The sequence below is a fragment of the Littorina saxatilis genome, linkage group LG3 (assembly GCF_037325665.1).
Source record: "Littorina saxatilis isolate snail1 linkage group LG3, US_GU_Lsax_2.0, whole genome shotgun sequence".
NCBI lineage: Eukaryota > Metazoa > Mollusca > Gastropoda > Littorinimorpha > Littorinidae > Littorina > Littorina saxatilis.
The window spans coordinates 7360736-7379922 of NC_090247.1; the positions used below are offsets into that span (position 1 = coordinate 7360736).

At 41.1% G+C, this 19187-nt stretch overlaps 2 protein-coding genes across 7 annotated transcripts in view; one reads left to right on the forward strand and one right to left on the reverse strand.

Moving 5' to 3' along the window:
* Window positions 1–19187, reverse strand: part of LOC138961517 (adhesion G-protein coupled receptor G6-like) — a 437302-nt gene that overhangs the window by 286931 nt on the left and 131184 nt on the right. The window lies entirely within an intron of this gene.
* Window positions 16660–18207, forward strand: LOC138960822 (alpha-(1,3)-fucosyltransferase C-like). The gene has a single exon (XM_070332467.1). It carries the CDS (start codon window positions 16660–16662, stop codon window positions 18037–18039), a length of 1380 nt encoding a protein of 459 aa, XP_070188568.1. The 3' UTR covers window positions 18040–18207.

Sequence of the window (19187 nt, forward strand, 5' to 3'; positions counted from 1 at the left end):
ACCTATATTTAATAATTTAAGGGCAGTAGTTAACTCCTTCCTGGTAATCTCCGAGTCCAATTCACCTTTTTGGTCATTGGAGAGAAATGGTATATTTAAATCTTGTACAAATTCGTTTGCGCTCATCTGGTTAAATTCCGCGCTTTTTTCATATGAGTCTTTAAAAAATCGTACTTGTTCTTTCATAATCTCTTTCTGTGTATTAAATACCCTGCCGTCTTCCATAATTTTCATATTAGCTTTACTTTTTTTCCAAATTCAAAAAGTACTTTGTGTTCTTCTCACCTTCTTCTATGAACTGAACGCGAGAGCGAACTTGGGCACTCTGGGCTTCTTACAATGAAAAGAGCTCAAGATCTACTTTATGTTTTTCTCTTTTCATTAACAGGTTCAGATCTTGTGGATTATTTGCTTCTGAAGAGAAAGCTGGGAATTATTTTGTTTTTGTTTTCTTCCTGCTGCATAGGCTGTGCAAAATTCACGCATTTGCATTTTTAATAATTCCCATTTTAAGGAATCACATACACATTTATTTTGCAACAAAATTTCATCAATCAGATTATTCTATAAATCAACAAAACCTTTATTTCACAATAACTGATTATTAAATTTTTAGTACTATGTTCACAAACTGAATTTTCAACTCAATTAATCGGTGATCTGTATAATGTGGTATTGAGATCATGTCACAAAATATTGTTTTATCAAACAAGCCACCAGAGAGAAGAATATAGTCAAGTCGACGGGCTATGAAAGGGCTCTTCCTGCTCCAGGAAAACTCCTTTTCGTCGGCACGAAACAAGCGCCAAACATCATTCAAATCCTTACTATGCAAAACATTGATAAAAGTGCGCATCTTTCCCCAGCCTTGCAGCGCTTTGAAAGTTGGAAGCATTAAAGGTAAAAGCCATCGTGAAGATACGAACAAAACGTATGACGTCTAAAATATATAATGATTCAAACGCATAGTATAACATAAGTAAATGACAACAGAAAATATATACATGGTTCAAACACACACACACATACAATCGAGTGCACGCATCCATGCATATACACTCATGTACACACACACACACACACAAACACACACACAATAAATGTACGTCCAATGGAACGTGTGTGCGTGTGTGTGGATGCTGTTTTAAGGTAATAGAACCCCACCACATGTATGGCCTATGCCATGGGTTAGAGAAGTAGAAAAAGCAAGATTCGTTCACCCCCCCCCCCCTACCACATGTAATGCATGGGTTAGAGAAGTAGTAAAAGCAAGATTCGTTTACCCCCTCCCCCTCCATGTATGGACTGGGATAAAAAAAAAATATTATTTTTATTAGCAAAATCATAAAATACGTCTACATAACACAATTTTCCCTATGCTGTTTTCAGGTAATAGACCCCCCCTCCCCCATGTATGGCCTAAGCAAGATTCTTTTACCCCCCCCCCCCCAATGTATGGCCTCTAGGTTAGAAAAAATACCCGAAAGAAGGCAGACACATGCAATAGATTTCAGCAAGATTCCTTCAAATCCCCCCCCCCCCTCATGTATGGCCTATGCCTGGGTTAAAAAAATTAGAAAAGAAAAACAACGAAAGAATGCAGCGATGCATTAGCAAAAATCCTGCAGTTGAGCCGTGGCTGGCAAGGCAAAGAAAGTTTTACAGACTGATAAATGGGATTTACCTGTCGAGTGTATAGAGCTAGTTGTATATCCAGATATCCAGAGCTAGAGGAGAAACTCTAAATATCTCTCTTTCTCCCTGTCTGTTTTCCAGTGATCTGGTTGTTGTCACCTACAACAACAACAACAACAACAACAACAACAACAAATGCTCTACATGCAAACGATGTTCCAAGACAAAAGTGTGTGTGAACTTAATCAAAATAACAAATTTCAGTTTGTTGAGCACCGCATCTCTTCCCAGTCTTGCAGCGTTTTGAAAGTTGGAAGCATTAAATGTAAAAGCCATCGTAAAGATACGAAATGGAAATCTAAAACGTCTAAAATATATAAAGATTCAAACGCATATATATATTGTAACTAAATGACAACAGAAAATATACATGGTCCAAACACACACACGTACACACACACACAAACACACACACACACACACACACACACACACACACACACACAATCGAGTGCACGCATCCATGCATATAAAGTCATGTACACACACACACACAAACACACACCCAATAAAAGTACGTCCAATGGCACGTGTGTGTGCTGATTTCAGGTAATAGCACCGCCCTCCCTCCCCCCTCATGTATGGCCTATACCATGGGTCATAGATTTTTACGAAATGGAAATCTTTCCTTGAAATCCCCCCCTCCCCCCCTCATGTATGGCCTATGCCTGGGTTAGTAAACAACGAAAGAATGCAGCGTTTCTTTCTGCGTCTGCATGGGTAACGCCGGTGTGACGTTTTCATCTTTCGCCGTGTTGATATTTCGATTCTCGGCCTCGTTGATCTAGTATAAACTCTACACTGAACAAAACAAAAAAACACCCTTCGATAGTACTGAAGCGACCTTGTGTACCTTACAGTCATGGGGCCAATTTTGTCCAACCATTTTTTTAAAAAATTTAACTTGAAATTTGATTCATCCTCAACGCAGTCTCCTGTGGCAGAAGCTGATGCAACGGAATATTAATGTTAAGGTATTGAATGTAATTAAGGACATGTATGATAAGGCAAAATTGTGCGTGAAGGTGAATAGTGTATTCTCCGAGGCGTTCACCTCCAACATCGGGCTTCTTCAGGGCGAACATTTATCACCGATTCTTTTCTCACTATTTTTAAATGACCTGCAGCAGTTTTTGATTGAATATGATGTCAGCCTAGAGTTGCCCCTGAAAAGAGCCCAAGAAATAGATGTTGAACGCATTAATGACTATATGTATTTGTTCCTGTTAATATATGCTGATGATACTGCTATACTCGCCTTATAAACACCTGGAGAAATGCAAAAAGCCCTGGATGGACTAGATCGTTATTGTAAAAACTGGGGACTAAGCATAAATATTGAAAAGACAAAAATAGTTGTTTTTTCGCGGGGGAAAATACGGAATATCCCAAATTTTGTCTTGAATGGAGTACCTGTCCAAGTAGTTTGGGACTATGTGTACTTAGGTGTACTATTTAATTATAATAACAAATTTCATAATGCCATGAAACGTCAATGTTTGATTGGTAACCGTGCAATGTTCTCGTTAATTCGAAAATATAGAAAACTGAATTTCCCAATTGATGTGCAATTGGATCTTTTTGAGAAGTGTGTACATCCAATTTTGCTGTATGGTTGTGAGGTGTGGGGATATAATTCATTAGACATATTGTCAAGGTTTTAATTGTGATTTAAAAAAATGCTTCTTGATGTATATAAAACTACACCCACTTGTATGGTTTACGGAGAGCTTGGTCGTTATCCAATTAGAATTGAGGTACAATGCCGGTTACTTGTTTATTGGTATAAACTGATGAAAGAAATGAACGATAGTGCGAATAAGATGTCTTGTTTAATGTTAAAACTACATTTGAAGTTGTACCAATTACAAAACGTTAAATTGCCGTGGTTGTCGCATGTCAATACTATGTTAAATAAGTTGGGTCTATCATATCTATGGACAACTCAGAGTCTTGCCTAGGGGTAAAAATCAATGGTCTGCCAAACCCGGAAAATGCAGTGGGCAGCCCAGAGATCCCTAAGTACCTCTCCCAAAGATGGTACTTTTCGACAATATTTACAGTTTCAAATTGTTGGGATAACTTCTTTGTGATTTTATAGAGGTGTTCTGGGGAAACTGAAAGGTAGCCTCGTCAGGGGACAACTATTCAAACCCATATCCTCATCATTTTGTTTCTCGATTGCGAATAATCATTTATAGATGACTATTATTCATTTCCCTTGTTAGGGTGTAATTGCATGTACTGGTGGTTTATTACCCAAATGTCCACATAATGACTGAGGCTTATATGAGGCTCAGTGATTCGTGTATTTGTTTGTTCAGCCCATTTCTTTCTTGTGTTTATTCACAGGAAGAAAGACAATGAAGATAATCATTTATGTATGATTTATGGTGGAATTTCCTCCATGGTGTGTACTAGGGTGTATTGTACTAAATGTACTGTGGTAGTATATTAACGGGTTATATTCCCCGTATGTGTAATATGCGTACAGGTTCATTGGAGGGAAGGTGTAATGGTTGTTTGTTTGGTTTAGCAACGAGACAATTCATCCCTCTTTGGAAGATGAGGGTGGTCCGCCCGAGGGCAGACCGGGTCGTAGGTTCGGGACAATAGTTTGACTATTGTCGTTTAGGCAGCTTAGGGATTCTGTTTCGGTTCGCTGAGTGGTCGTGTGGCCGTTTTCGCTGTTGGTTACGGCGCTCGCGCCTATCCCTGTCATCCTCGTAGGTACGGTGGCGTTGTACTGCAGTTTGTTCCTCTTTGATGGATTTCTGCAGGCTGAGTTTCAGCATGTTGAGGATTTCTTCGTCTTTATCGGCGATGGCGAGGGCCTCATCGCGGAGACATTTGATGGTGTCCGTTTCCCTTTCAATTTCCGCCTCGATGATTTCGGCGAACTGGTGTTGGAGGGATATTTTGTTTTCCCTTATGGTATCCTGAAATTGGTCTCTGAGCTCATGTATTCTGGCAGTAGAGCCGTTCAATGCTGGGTTGAACTCAGTGGTCCCTTTAAGGAAGGGTACGCACCGGTCCTTCTCGATTGCGAGAATAAGCGATTGATTTGCAGTTGTGAGACTCGTTCTGCATTTGAAGGTTTCCTGCAGTTTGTTCAAGATGGGGTTCACCCGTTCTTTGGCTGGTTTTAGGTTAACCTGTATGGCTTGGGCGGGAGTGGTTGCGACCGCCGGTAGCAGGCTTATCTCGAGGATGCTGTCATGTTCTTTCGAGATGTGGCAGTTGAGTTCCATCTCCCTGGTGGCGTGGTATTGGCTGGAGTTGATGGTAGAATCCTCTTCTTCTTCCAACGAGAAAGTGAATTGAGTTTCAGCAATCTCCATATTGAAGTTGGTGGTGGCCATTTTGCGAGAGGGTGGTGTAGATCAAGGAACGTAGTGGAAAAGCGTGGTAGGTCTTGGAATCAGGAGAAACTCGTGATATGGTCAAGTAGTTGATTCTGTCTGTTTTAATAGACAATCTCGTCAGAGTTGTTCTGCGATCTTATTGGTGAGGCCACGTTCCGCCCGTGGGTTGGCTGGTTTGTGTAGATGCGGGATAAGTGTGTGTCAATCAAAGCTCCGGTGGCTGGGCGTAGCGTCTTTGATACGTGTAGTGGGGCCCTATTGGCGTTGTGGGCGGAGTTGCCCTGGGGGGAGGGGGGGGGTTGATGGTTGGGCGCGAAGGTGTGTCCCTCCCTCCCCGCTGCGGCTGAGTGATCGTGTTGCGTGTCGATTCATTTGTGTTATCAGCACTATTGATCAGTAAGAAGCCGATGGGCTGCTTTTACCTTCACCGATTGTTGGTGTAATTTTTCCTTTTTTTCCGGTAGCTTTATTCATTCTCTCTGTGATTTCCGTGACTGTTGTTATGTCAGGGGGGTATGTCTTTTTGAATAAACGAGCAATTCCTAGCGTTGTATTGTTTTCATTGCCTTGTGTGAGCAAGGCAAGGGTTGTTTGTCACTTGTCTTGTTAAGAGGTTTTAGAGGGTAAAAATCAAAGGTCTGCCAAACCCGGAAAATGCAGTGGGCAGCCCAGAGATCCCTAAGTACCTCTCCCAAAGATGGTACTTTTCGTCAATATTTACAGTTTCAAATTGTTGGGATAAGTTCTTTGTGATTTTATAGAGGTGTTCTGGGAAAACTGAAAGGTAGCCTCGTCAGGGGACAACTATTCAAACCCATATCCTCATCATTTTGTTTCTCGATTGCGAATAATCATTTATAGATGACTATTATTCATTTCCCTTGTTAGGGTGTAATTGCATGTATTGGTGGTTTATTACCTAAGGGGGTAAAAATCAAAGGTCTGCCAAACCCGGAAAATGCGGTGGGCAGCCCAGAGATCCCTAAGTACCTCTCCCAAAGATGGTACTTTTCGGCAATATTTACAGTTTCAAATTGTTGGGATAACTTCTTTGTGATTTTATAGAGGTGTTCTGGGGAAACTGAAAGGTAGCCTCGTCAGGGTACAACTATTCAAACCTATATCCTCATCATTTTGTTTCTCGATTGTGAATAATCATTTATGGATGACTATTTATTCATTTCCCATGTTAGGGTGTAATTGCATGTACTGGTGGTTTATTACCCAAATGTCCACATAGTGACTGAGGCTTATATGAGGCTCAGTGATTTCGTGTATTTGTTTGTTCAGCCCATTTCTTTCTCGTGATTATTCACAGGAAGATAGACAATCATTTATGTATGATTTATGGTGGAATTTCCTCCATGGTGTGTACTACATGTAGGATGTATTGTACTAAATGTACTGTGGTCGTATATTAACGGGTTATATTCCCCGTATGTGTACTATGCGTACAGGTTCATTGGAGGGAAGGTGTAATGGTTGTTTGTTTGGTTTAGCAACGAGACAATTCATCCCTCTTTGGAAGATGAGGGTGGTCCGCCCGAGGGCAGACCGGGTTGTAGGTTCGGGACAATAGATTGACTATTGTCGTTTAGGCAGCTTAGGGATTCTGTTTCGGTTCGCTCACGCCTATCCCTGTCATCCTCGTAGGTACGGTGGTGTTGTACTGCAGTTTGTTCCTCTTTGATGGATTTCTGCAGGCTGAGTTTCAGCATGTTGAGGGTTTCTTCTTCTTTACCGGCGATGGCGAGGGCCTCATCGCGGAGACATTTGATGGTGTCCGTTTCCCTTTCAATTTCCGCCTCAATGATTTCGGCGAACTGGTGTTGGAGGGATATTTTGTTTTCCCTTATGGTATCCTGAAATTGGTTTCTGAGCTCATGTATTCTGGCAGTAGAGCCGTTCAATGCTGGGTTGAACTCAGTGGTCCCTTTAAGGAAGGGTACGCACCGGTCCTTCTCGATTGCGAGAATAAGCGATTGCTTTGCAGTGGTAAGACTCGTTCTGCATTTGAAGGTTTCCTGCAGTTTGTTCAAGATGGGGTTCACCCGTTCTTTGGCTGGTTTTAGGTTAACCTGTATGGCTTGGGCGGGAGTGGTTGTGTGCGCGTCCGCAGGTAGCAGGCTTATCTCGAGGATGCTGTCATGTTCTTTCGAGATGTGGGAGTTGAGTTCCATCTCCCTGGCGGCGTGGTATTGGCTGGAGTTGATGGTAGACTCCTCTTCTTCTTCCAACGAGAAAGTGAATTGAGTTTCAGCAATCTCCATATTGAAGTTGGTGGTGGCCATTTTGCGAGAGGGTGGTGTAGATCAAGGAACGTAGTGGAAAAGCGTGGTAGGTCTTGGAATCAGGAGAAACTCGTGATATGGTCAAGTAGTTGATTCTGTCTGTTTTAATAGACAATCTCGTCAGAGTTGTTCTGCGATCTTATTGGTGAGGCCACGTTCCGCCCGTGGGTTGGCTGGTTTGTGTAGATGCGGGATAAGTGTGTGTCAATCAAAGCTCCGGTGGCTGGGCGTAGCGTCTTTGATACGTGTAGTGGGGCCCTATTGGCGTTGTGGGCAGAGTTGCCCTGGGGGGAGGGGGGGTTGATGGTTGGGCGCGAAGGTGTGTCCCTCCCTCCCCGCTGCGGCTGAGTGATCGTGTTGCGTGTCGATTCATTCGTGTTATCAGCACTATTGATCAGTAAAGAGCCGATGGGCTGCTTTTACCTTCACCGATTGTTGGTGTAACACTTATGTTTTTTTCTTTTTCTTTTTTTTCCTCGGTAGCTTTATTCATTCTCTCCGTGACTGTTGTTATGTCAGGGGGGTATGTCTTTTTGAATAAGCGAGCAATTCCTAGCGTTGTATTGTTTTCATTGCCTTGTGTGAGCAAGGCAAGGGTTGTTTGTCATTTGTCTTGTTAAGAGGTTTTAACAAGATGATCTTTCAAGTTCCTGTGTCTTGCATAACCAACAAGGGGAGGTTGAGGGAACAAGCCGGAACATACTCAACACACAGTATCAGTCAGTTTTCACACAAGAAGATCTACAAGGAGACTTGCCCACTCCCGAAGGATGTCCTTATCCATCCACGGACAACATCAAGGTCACGGAAGAGGGTGTTTTCAAACTCCTCGTGAAGATAAACCCTCACAAGGCTTCCGGTCCTGATGGCCTCCCAGCTAGAGTTCTCAAAGAGTGCGCCCACCAGCTTGCACCACTCCTAACTGTAACTTTCAACAAATCACTAGAAGAAGGGGCAGTCCCCGAGGATTGGAGACGAGCAAACGTCTCCGCCATTTTTAAGAAAGGAAGCAGGCACGACGCAGCCAACTACAGACCAGTTTCAGTCACTAGTTTATGTTGTAAGCTCCAGGAACATGTGATTACCAGCAACACCATGGCCCATTTAGAAAAGCACAAGATCCTAACAGACGCACAACACGGCTTCAGAGCACGCCGCAGCTGCGAAACTCAACTTCTGACTCTCACACATGAACTGGCCGCTAGCTTAGATTTAGGTAAACAGACAGACATGGTAATATTAGACTTTTCTAAAGCGTTCGACCGTGTCCCACACCGTCGACTCCTGGCAAAATTAGACCATTACGGCATTAGGGGGACCACCCACAAATGGATTGATGCATTCTTATCAGGCAGAACCCAACAGGTAGTTGTAGATGGTGAAACATCAGACCAAGTCCCAGTAGTGAGCGGAGTGCCACAAGGAACAGTAATGGGGCCCCTTTTGTTTCTCCTCTTTATCAACGACCTCCCAGACAAACTCATCTCTAAAACCAGGTTGTTCGCAGATGATTGCATTGTCTACAGGGAAATTAGAGACATACAGGATTGTAGACTCCTTCAAAGTGATTTAAACACCTTGTCACAGTGGGAAAGGACTTGGGGTATGGAATTCCACCCACAGAAGTGTAGTGTTTTGACTTGCTCCAGATCACGCAAGAGAACCACCTTTGACTATGTTCTGAAAGGTTTCACACTAGAGCAGACAACCAGCTCCAAGTATTTAGGTGTAGATATTTGTAGTGACCTTTCATGGAAGTCCCACATCGACCGTGTTACCAAGAAAGCAAACGGCGTTCTCGGATTCCTGAAAAGAAACATACGCACAACCAACAAGAAGACCAAGTCCAACGCATATTTCACGCTTGTACGACCACACCTAGAGTATTGTAGTGCAGTTTGGAACCCGCACATCGTAGATATGACTAAAAAGGTAGAACAGATTCAACGTAGGGCAGCAAGGTATGTGACACACGACTATAGTTATGAAAGTAGTGTCAGTTCCATGTTGCAGTCACTCGGATGGGAAACCCTAGAAAGTAGGCGCACCAAGACCCAACTCACAATGCTCCACAAAATCATCAACAACCTGGTAGATATCCCCCCAGACCCCTACCTCACCCCTGGCACTGGCAGAACTCGATCCAACCACAACCGCCTTAAACTTCGCCAAATTTCCGCCCGTACAAACTATTTCAAATACAGCTTCTTCCCCCGTACCATCCCCGTGTAGAATTCCCTCCCGGCAGCTGCTGCTGAGGCTCCCTCTCTGGTATCTTTCAGAGGGGAGCTCTCCAAACTCTCATTCTAACTCCTCCCTACTCCTTATTTTATTTCGAAGTTAGAGTAGGGTCTCAGTTATATTCAGTTCCTCCTTGATTGTTTTGTTTCGTTTGACTACTTCCTTTATGCTTAAGTCTTTTCTATCCTCAGTTACTTTTTATTTTTCTCCGTCTTTGTCCTCTTAAAGAGCGCTAGTCACTAAAAGTCAGCAATTGACGACGTGGCGAAAATATTCTGAAATTCTGAAATTGTAGAATCAGCTTCCAGTGTTTCAAGAGTTTCTTTTTGAGGTGTCTCAGTCTAGGGTTGTAGGTTGAGACCATAAGAAGTGGTGGAGCTTTGTTTTTGGTGGGATGGCCCCTCTTTTGTTTTAGAAGTGTGTTTCTTGGTATGTTCAAGACTTCCCGTTTGATTGAATCCAGTTCGTCCGGTGTATATTCTCTCTTAAGGAGTTTTGAAAGAAATAAATCAGTTTCCTTGTTCTGTGTGGTTATGTTGTTGTTGGTGCGAATGTACCTGATCAATTCACCTTTCACAAGTCCTTTAAAGACACTGGGGGGGTGGGCAGATTCCCGATGGAGATACTGAAATGTTTCAGTAGATTTCCTGTGTGTTTTCAAGTCCAATATTTTGTTGGACAAGAACCTGTTACCCTTGTAGATGGTGGTGTCAAGAAACGTCGCCTCTGAGTCAGAGATGTTATATGTGAATTTGAGTAGTGGATGGTGGGCGTTGGCAATATCAAACAGCTGATGTATTTGGGTTTGGTCAGCATTAAAGAACAAGATGCCATCATCTCTGTAGCGTCCGTGCCAGAGAATCGTGTCTTTGTAGGCATATTTGTCGAGGATTTCATTCATGAGTTGAAACATGCGTATATCGCATATTTCTGGGGATGCTGTCATTCCCATGGCAGCCCCAATGCACTGGTTGTAGTGTTGGTTGTCGAACACAAAGTTGTTGTTTTTCAAGATGAGCTCAAGAAGAGCCACGATGTGTGATTTGTTGATAGGTGGTAATGGTGGGATACTCAGGGTGGTGGGCAATGCTTCGTCCACAGCTCTTAAGAGTTCAACCGCTGTCATGTTGGTGTACATGCTAGTGATGTCAAATGTACAAATGAGCACATTGGGGGGAAGAGTGAGTTGTTCAATTTGCTGGATAAAATCCAATGTGTCTCTGATGTAGGTAGGTTGTCTTTTTACCGTCGGTAATAGGAAGACATCAATGAATTTTTCCCACGTATTGGGAGGGGGTGTCACATTGGGAAATAATAGGTCTGCCTGGAATTCTAGTACCCTGGACTCCGTTTGTTTGTAGGTTGCAAATTTCTTCTTTTGAGAATTTGTGTACTTTGGGGAGAAAATACAGTTTGCCCATTTTTTGTGCATTTTTGGTTTGGCACAGAACATTGTATGTTGGTTTGTCAATGTGTTGGGTTTCCTTTAGATGTGTTATGATTGTCATCATTTGGTTGACCAGTGACAGTTGATCAGATGGGGGGGGGGGGGGGGGGGGTTTTGTAGTGTATCCCTGAAAGATGGAATTGTGCTTCCTCGTCATAGGTAGTTTTGTTGAAGATCACGATTGTGTTGTGTTTGTCAGCTTTACGTATGACTATGTCTTGATTGTCAGATAGCTCCTTGAGGGCTTTCCCTTCAGCTTCTCAGGTTTTAAAAACGTTGTAAAACAAAGGCTAAGAGATCAATTCCTGCAGGAATGGAACACTGACGTAAATGCCAACAGCTTGTGCTTTAATTACAGAATATATAAAAAGGATTTTTGTCTGGAAAGGTATTTGCTTTGGTTGCCTAGGAAATTCCAAGTTAAAATTTTAATTAGCAAAATTTAGAACAAGCAATCATAAGTTGCCAATACATCAGCACAAATTTTTTAATGTTCCTAGAAATGAAAGATTGTGTGATATGTGCAATAAAAATGAATTAGGTGATGAGTTTCACTATTTGTTCATTTGTACCGACGAAAGTATAGTGTCTGAAAGAAGAAAATTAATTAGTCCTTATTACCGATCTCACCCAAATTGTTTAAAATATGAACAGTTAATGAATTGTAAATCTAAGATAAAACTAATGAAGCTAGCAAGATTTGTAGCCCATGTTATGATTTTAGTATGTTAGCGTTACATCTAGTTTCTTTATTGGTATGTACATGTATGTAATACATGCTTTTGTTTTGTTTTGTGCTTTTACAAAAGATGCTTGGCATAATGGTATTGGCAATTTATTTCGGCTGTATATTATCGTTGTCCGCTTAATGTATACATATTATCTGTCTGATTTCTTACCTGATTTTGTTAAACCTATTTTTTCTTTTCTTTTTGTTTGTATGTATGGAAGTGTATATCGCCAATTTATTTTGGTTGTATAGTATTGTTGTATTTGTCCGCTCAATTTGTATACATATATTAACTGTCTGATTTGTTACCTTTTTTTGTTAAAGTTATATCTTTGTTTCAAAGCCCTCTGGGCCCAAAACAATAAAATACTTGACTTGACTTGACTTGACTCAAATGTTTCCCTTCTTACTCAAGGGGACGTAACCACTCGGTACACGTTTTCAAAAAAATCGATTTTGGGGGTGAAATTTATTACATCTCACCACCAATTTTCTTCACATGCAAGAAACTGACATGCTTTTCGTCCATAAATATTTTCACTTCTTAATTTTACCAGGAAACAACATTTCAGTCTTGAGTATATATCGAGGGGGAAATATGTACACAGGCGAAAGATGAAATCGTGACACCGGCAGAATCCCAAACTTTGGCTTACAAATTTTCTATCTCTATAGTATAACCCCTGTGGTAGAATACAGCAAGGTTAGGAACACTTTAAGAAAGTTTTACAGACTGATATATGGGATTTACCTGCAGAGCCAGTTGTAGAATCCAGCAGCAGATTTGACAGCTGCTCCGATTCAAAGCTGGGGGAGGAGCGGCAACATTCGCTTTGCCTTTGGGTCTGACTAAAGACTACGCGACCGCACTCGACCTTACACTACCTTGCACTACCTTGCCGGGCCTCAAACTAAATCATGTACGTGTAATATTTTTTATATATCCAGTATCTTCACAACATTATCATACTTTGTACCGAGTTTTAAGTCAGAGAAATAAAACACACGGCTAGGTTCGTCTGGGGTGCAGTCGCGTAGTGTTTAGTCAAACCGTTCGCTTTCGGCCAATGGGATAGCTGGGATATTTGGTCTGCTACAAAATTTCAGGCCGAAAGGCCTCAAAAAGCCATTTCGCTTTCGAAGTCGTTAATCTAACCCAGCGCATCGTGTTCAGCGCGATCCGTTCCAACGGGAGAACCGAGGGACAGGGGCCAAATCGGCGGGGTTTGGTAGGAGATACGTCCACACGGGGAAAAAGCCCACGCGTATTATAATATAGATGATTCTACGAGAAAAAGTATTACACATGGCAGACACCTAATAATGTTTACCATGTGTGTTATTTTTTCCAGAAGAACTATACAGTTCGACATAGTGTTCACAACTGGTTACAAAAAAGTATGTTTAAAAGTGCAACACTTCAGTTTACACTGTTCGTACAGCATATTCAAAGCTCACCCTGTTTTGTTACTTGAATAAAATCACTTGTGTCAGTTTCCTAGCCATGTGAACAATAGAGAATTTGTGTAAGTTTACACTGTTGGCACGCAAGGGCGACCATCACATATTGCGCATCAAAGCTCAACCTGTTCACGCTCGAATGGTCAAAACGCCATAGTATATAGTAATAAGCTTTTTTTGATTCACATTTAGAGCGTATTCTGAACAAAATGCAGTCAGGGGAAACAAACTGAACTAGTTATAGGTAACAAAAACGTATATCAGAGGTTGTTTTTCTTAACTATAGAAATAAGCTAAAGGAAATTCAAAAACTTCTGAATTCATGGACCAGAAGGAACCTGACACCTTTTGGTAAAATAACAGTCCTAAAAACCTTGGCTATTTCCAAATTGACACATTTGTTTACTAATTTACCTGATCCAGACGAACAGTTTATGATGGAGTTAAATAATATGTTTTTCAAATTTCTTTGGGATGGAAAAAGAGATAAAATTAAAAGAAGTACGGTCACCCAACCCTATGAAGATGGAGGATTAAAGATGGTTGACGTGAAAAGTTTTCTGTCATCTCTAAAAATCGTTTGGTTAAAAAGAGTTGATGGCCTTACTGGATTAATATCAAGATTATTGTTTAAAGCATGTCCATCTGTTACAACAATTAATATGAGAGGAGAGGAATTTGCAAATGTTTTGATGCAGAGAATGGAAAACCCGTTTTGGACCAATGTTTTTAAACATTATAAGAAACTACATGGAAAATGTGACCCTATAACCTTTAACGATTTTGTATCAGAATGTTTACATTATAATGTTAATATTCGGAGAGATAAAAAGACAGTGTACATTCAAAATTGGATCGACAATGGAATAGCTCAGATTGGTCATATTTTGGGACAAAATGGATACTTATCCTATAATGCGTTTAAAATCAAATATCCAAATGTGCGAGGCGATTTTGTATTGTATCAAGGTGTAATCCAGGCTGTTAAGAAATATCAGAGAAAAATCGGCTTAGAATTTGATAAACATTTTATTATGACAGAGCCCATTGTGTGGAAATGTATTTGTAAAGGTAAGACACAACTTATTTACAAAAAACTGATTGAACATACTATGGTCCCAAAATGTATCGAAAAATGGTCTGAATCTTTAGACTGTTTGTTAGATAAGAAGGCTATTTTTCAACATGTTTTTAAAACAACAAAAGACACTTGTCTGAGATGGTTCCAGTACCGATTATTGTACAGAATTTTGCCTACAGAAAGGTTTCTATTTTTGCGAAAAATTGTGGATACGTCATTGTGTACATTTTGTGGTAGAAATGAAGAAACCCTTTTACATATGTTTTGGGAGTGTGATAAAGTGCAGACTTTTTGGATAGAATTTGTAAATTGGCTAAAGGCGAACTGCACCCATTGCAACAATTTAAAACTGTCTAAAGAACTGGTTCTTCTTGGAGTGGCGAACAATGTAGTCACCGATAAAGCTTTTGATGTGTTATTAATCTGTGCCAAACACCATGTATATATTTCTAAAATGAACAAAAAGACCCCTCATTTTCAGACATTTAGTAGAAACTTTAAGCAAAGATTTATTTGTGAAAAGTATAACGCAGTTGTGAATAATACAGTAGATAAATTCTACAAGGATTGGCGCCTGTATATGCACGTTTTGATGTAACCCTTAGGTTTTTTCGTTCCTAAAACCTTTTGATAATGCGACCACCAAACCACTGAACATCCCCCCCTCCCCATTCCATCCTCCCACCCCATGTATGTTGTAATTGTCCAAGTGTGTTTTTCTGTTATATGATTCTGTCCTTTTGGTTAGGTGATGTCCTGTAATGTACAGCATATACATGTAAAAAAAAAAAATATACAAAAAGAGAATAAAAAAAAAAAAATAAAAATAAAAAAAACGTATGTTTTGGTTGTGTCAACCAACAAACAAACATCGTCTGTGTGAAGTAACAAACAAATTTACTCGTGTGAGTCAGTAAATAACATTGAGTCAACATGTAGCAACAAGATGTACACTGAATGCCCAGAATCAGGTTATCATAGAGACAAGTAAGGCTAGGTTAGCTGAAACCCGAAGGTTGAGACGGTGAGCGCGTCTTCGCGAATACCGTTTTGCCTAATATTTGTGCAAATTGTTAAAGCAAACATGACATATCTATATCTATTTTATTCGGGAACTGATCAAAAATGCAAAAAAATCATGTTTGGATTTGTCATTACAATTTTCTTAGTTGGGAAGAAATTCAGCCTCAGAAATTATTTGCCCAAAATTCATACAAATTTAGTGTTAAGGCGATGTGTGGCACTAAAATTAAACTTGGAGAATACATGGAATAACCTAGTGTTCTTGGTAGTCATTGAAGTAACTTATAACAATCAATGAAAAATGTGCAAATATTAATGAACAGGACTAGACTACAAAGAATAGCCTAAGACTTGACAAAGAGACACCGAGCACGTCTATCACAAAATAAAACATTGAAATGTCGAACTTTTTAAAAATACTAACTTTAAGAGCGAAGAGTCGCAAAAGGTTGCCTTCGAAAACGCTCCACGCCTGCTGCGTTCCAAAAATATATCGATTTTTTTATGGAAAAACCTTTCAGCGATGCTGAAGAACATCACATGCGAAAGAAACACCAAGTTTGATGCGTTGATAAGTGACAAATATCATTTTTAACGATCCAGCGTAACCAGAACAAATAGAAACGAAGCTTAGTGGCGACACGCGAAAGGCAAAATCACATTCAAATCGGATCAAATTTACACGGCGCACATTCTAACACGTTCATTTCACATCAGTTGTGCCTAATAATACACACAGTCGCATATTCGTGCGTGCAGAAGTTATAGACATGTTCACGTAGTTCGCGGTTGGTTTTAGAAACCAAATGTTACGTAGGCAACCGTTTTTTTTTAACGATCCAAATGCACACTGTAAACATGTGTAGGGGAAAACAGCTAAACATGAAATAGCAATATATATGCATGCAATGTCTTGCATATTTTTTTCTCAAACCGATGACACGTTTGAAAACATTTTCCGGAAGATTGCATAGCATTTCAACACTTATCTGTTAAGATGATTTTACCATAAGTACGTATCGTATGTAGACATAAGATCCTGGACGTTTCAAAGCAACATTACAGTCATATCAAGGCTTTCATCGTTGTCGACGTCGTCGTTGTTGTTGTGGTCATGAAGGTGATGACGGTTTGTTTGTTGTTGTTGTTGTTTTTGTTTTTGCTGTTGTTGTTGTGGTTGTTGTTGTTGTTGTGGTCGTGGTGGGATTGGTTTCTTTATGTTTACTTCATGATGTTATGTTGTTACAAATCCTAATACATTATTGGGTCATTGTTGATTGCGAGTGAAAACGTGGATCTCACTAAAATTCCTACCTGTTTCAGAAATGGGCCACAAATTGTCCCCCAGGGCGACACTAGCTGTCACGGTCAGCCTCCTTTTATTTGCGGTGTACAAGCTGATGGCACAGTTCTTGTCCGATACTTCATTATTTGTCCACGTTTCTGCTTCAGGCTACCAGTGGGATCAGTCAGTTAGGGAAAAGTGGGGCAATGTGTCATCTCCTGCAAATGGGGACAACGCGTCATCTCCAGAAAAGTGGGTCCATACGTCATCTCCAGCAAAGTGGGTCCATACGTCATCTCCAGCAAAGTGGAACAATACGTCATTTCCAGCAAAGTGGATGAAATCGTCATCTGCAGCAAAAGAGCGGGGCTATGCATCACCCCAAGCGAAACATTTAAGCAGAACCTCGTCACAAGCAACACTGCCCAAAAGCCTCACGTTCATCGCGGACAGCAACTTGCAAAGCAGGAAGGTATCCATCACAAGCTCGAGGGAACTCAAAACGATTTCTTTTTTCAATCGACCCAAGTGGTTTTACCCGAATAACCTCAACGTGTTCAGAGGATGTGACGTCAACGCATGCGTGCTGACACACAATGAGCCAGAAAGGGCTGATGCAGTGGTTTTCCATATGTGCGCCAATCTGCAAAGTCCATTGCTGTTTAAGCCGGCTCAGTATCAGGTGTGGATTGCGTTTGGATTAGAATCCCCTCCTCGTTGTGGATACTATCGGAATCCCTATTCGAGAAGTAGAAAGTTTAACTGGACGATGACGTACAGGACGGATTCTGACGTGTTTGCTCCGTACGGTCTTTTGCGCCTTCGCGTAACTCCCCCCGAAAAGAAGTACACGGCGATAGTTTCGGGAAAATCTAAACCGGTGGCTTGGTTTGTCAGCAACTGCAAGGACCGAAGTAAACGCCAAGAATATGTCAAGGAATTGAGCAAGCACATACAAGTGGACATATATGGTGACTGTGGAACTTTGACGTGCCCCAGAAGCAGCGAAACAGACTGTATGCGCTTACTGAACACGACTTATTTCTTCTACCTGTCCTTTGAGAACTCGCTGTGTCGTGACTACATGACGGAGAAAGTGTTCAAACTGTACGATAACGTTAACGTCATTCCTGTTGTGCGGGGACAAGTGGATTATGATCGGTACCTCCCGCCCGGAACCTTCCTCAACACAGCAGACTTCCCTACGCCTCGGGCGCTAGCTTTCCGCCTCAGAGCTCTCATGGCCGATACAACGGAATTCGCAGACATGCTGCGGTTGAAGGACCGATTTTCCCAGGACCACTGCCTCCGTTTTTGCAAGCTTTGCCAGAAACTGCACGAGGACAACGGGGCGAAGACGTATCCAGACCTATCCAAATGGGCTTCGGAAGGAATCTGTCGGGATGCTGTGGATGTGTGACGTATGTTTCTTTGTGTATGCTTCTGTCTGCTTCGTTTCACGGACAGCACCCGACAAAAGACTTAAAGCAAGCCGCATTCGCACACACTCTTGCAAGTGATTTGTTCCTCGTTTTGAAATTGTTGTAAAATGAGAGCTGGAAAACATATGTAAAAATACAAACAAACAAACAAAAACACAACTAAGAACAAAATAGTGCAGTTTTTTTTTGGTTTTTTAAAAATAAAAATACTCACAAAACAATATACAATCAGTTGACAATCGTGTGTCGGACGAAGATACGTTCTGTATGTTCAGTTTTCGACTTCGGAGGCTTGATAAACACACAGGCTAATAAACAAACAAGTAGACTTATATACAAACAGGTCATATGCATTCAAACGAAAATATATTAATGAAATAAATGTTGAACAAATATAGAAAAAAAAGTATATGTAAACAAACCAACAAACACACAAACAAGCAAACAGGTGATACAAAACGAAGTGAAATTTTCTAGGTAAAAAAAAAAGTCTAACAAAGAAAAAACAAGTCGTTTAAGGCGAAACTACAACATTTAGTCAAGTAGCTGTCGAACTCACAGAATGAAACTGAAGGCAATGCAATTGTTCAGCAAGACCGTATACTCGTAGCATCGTCAGTCCACCGCTCATGACAAAGGCAGTGAAATTGACAAGAAGAGCGGGGTAGTAGTTGCGCTGAGAAGGATAGCACGCTTTTCTGTACCAGTAGTAAGGAACGCGCACGGACCGGCCCCCATTATTTTGCGCAGCGCGCAGTCGTATTTTGATAGAAGATGATAGGTTAAGGTGCCTGTGTGTAGTGATAAAGAGGGATTGCGAAAAAACGGTTTATTGAGTTTCATATTTTGTCATGTGATTTCATGTGCCTGTACCTGTTGCTCGGTACTAATGACCACCCCAGCTGGGGTAATGACAGGATCACGGCTCCACCGCCTTTTTTATTGGGTGCTTATTGCAGGTGGATGCTTATCGCGGTTGGAGTAATGACAGTAATTGACCCTCCCTCTGTGTTTGATTGCCGGCAGCGGGGTTCACACACAAGGTTTTGATAGGTACACCAGATAACATAGGTGTTATTTTGTTTTTGTTATTTATTTTCTTCGTTGTTGCGGTGTTTTGTTGTTG

What these genes read in the sequence shown, in the direction of transcription:
- LOC138960822 (XM_070332467.1), top strand. Translation starts at nt 16,660, where the DNA reads ATGGGCCACAAATTGTCCCCCAGGGCGACACTAGCTGTCACGGTCAGC.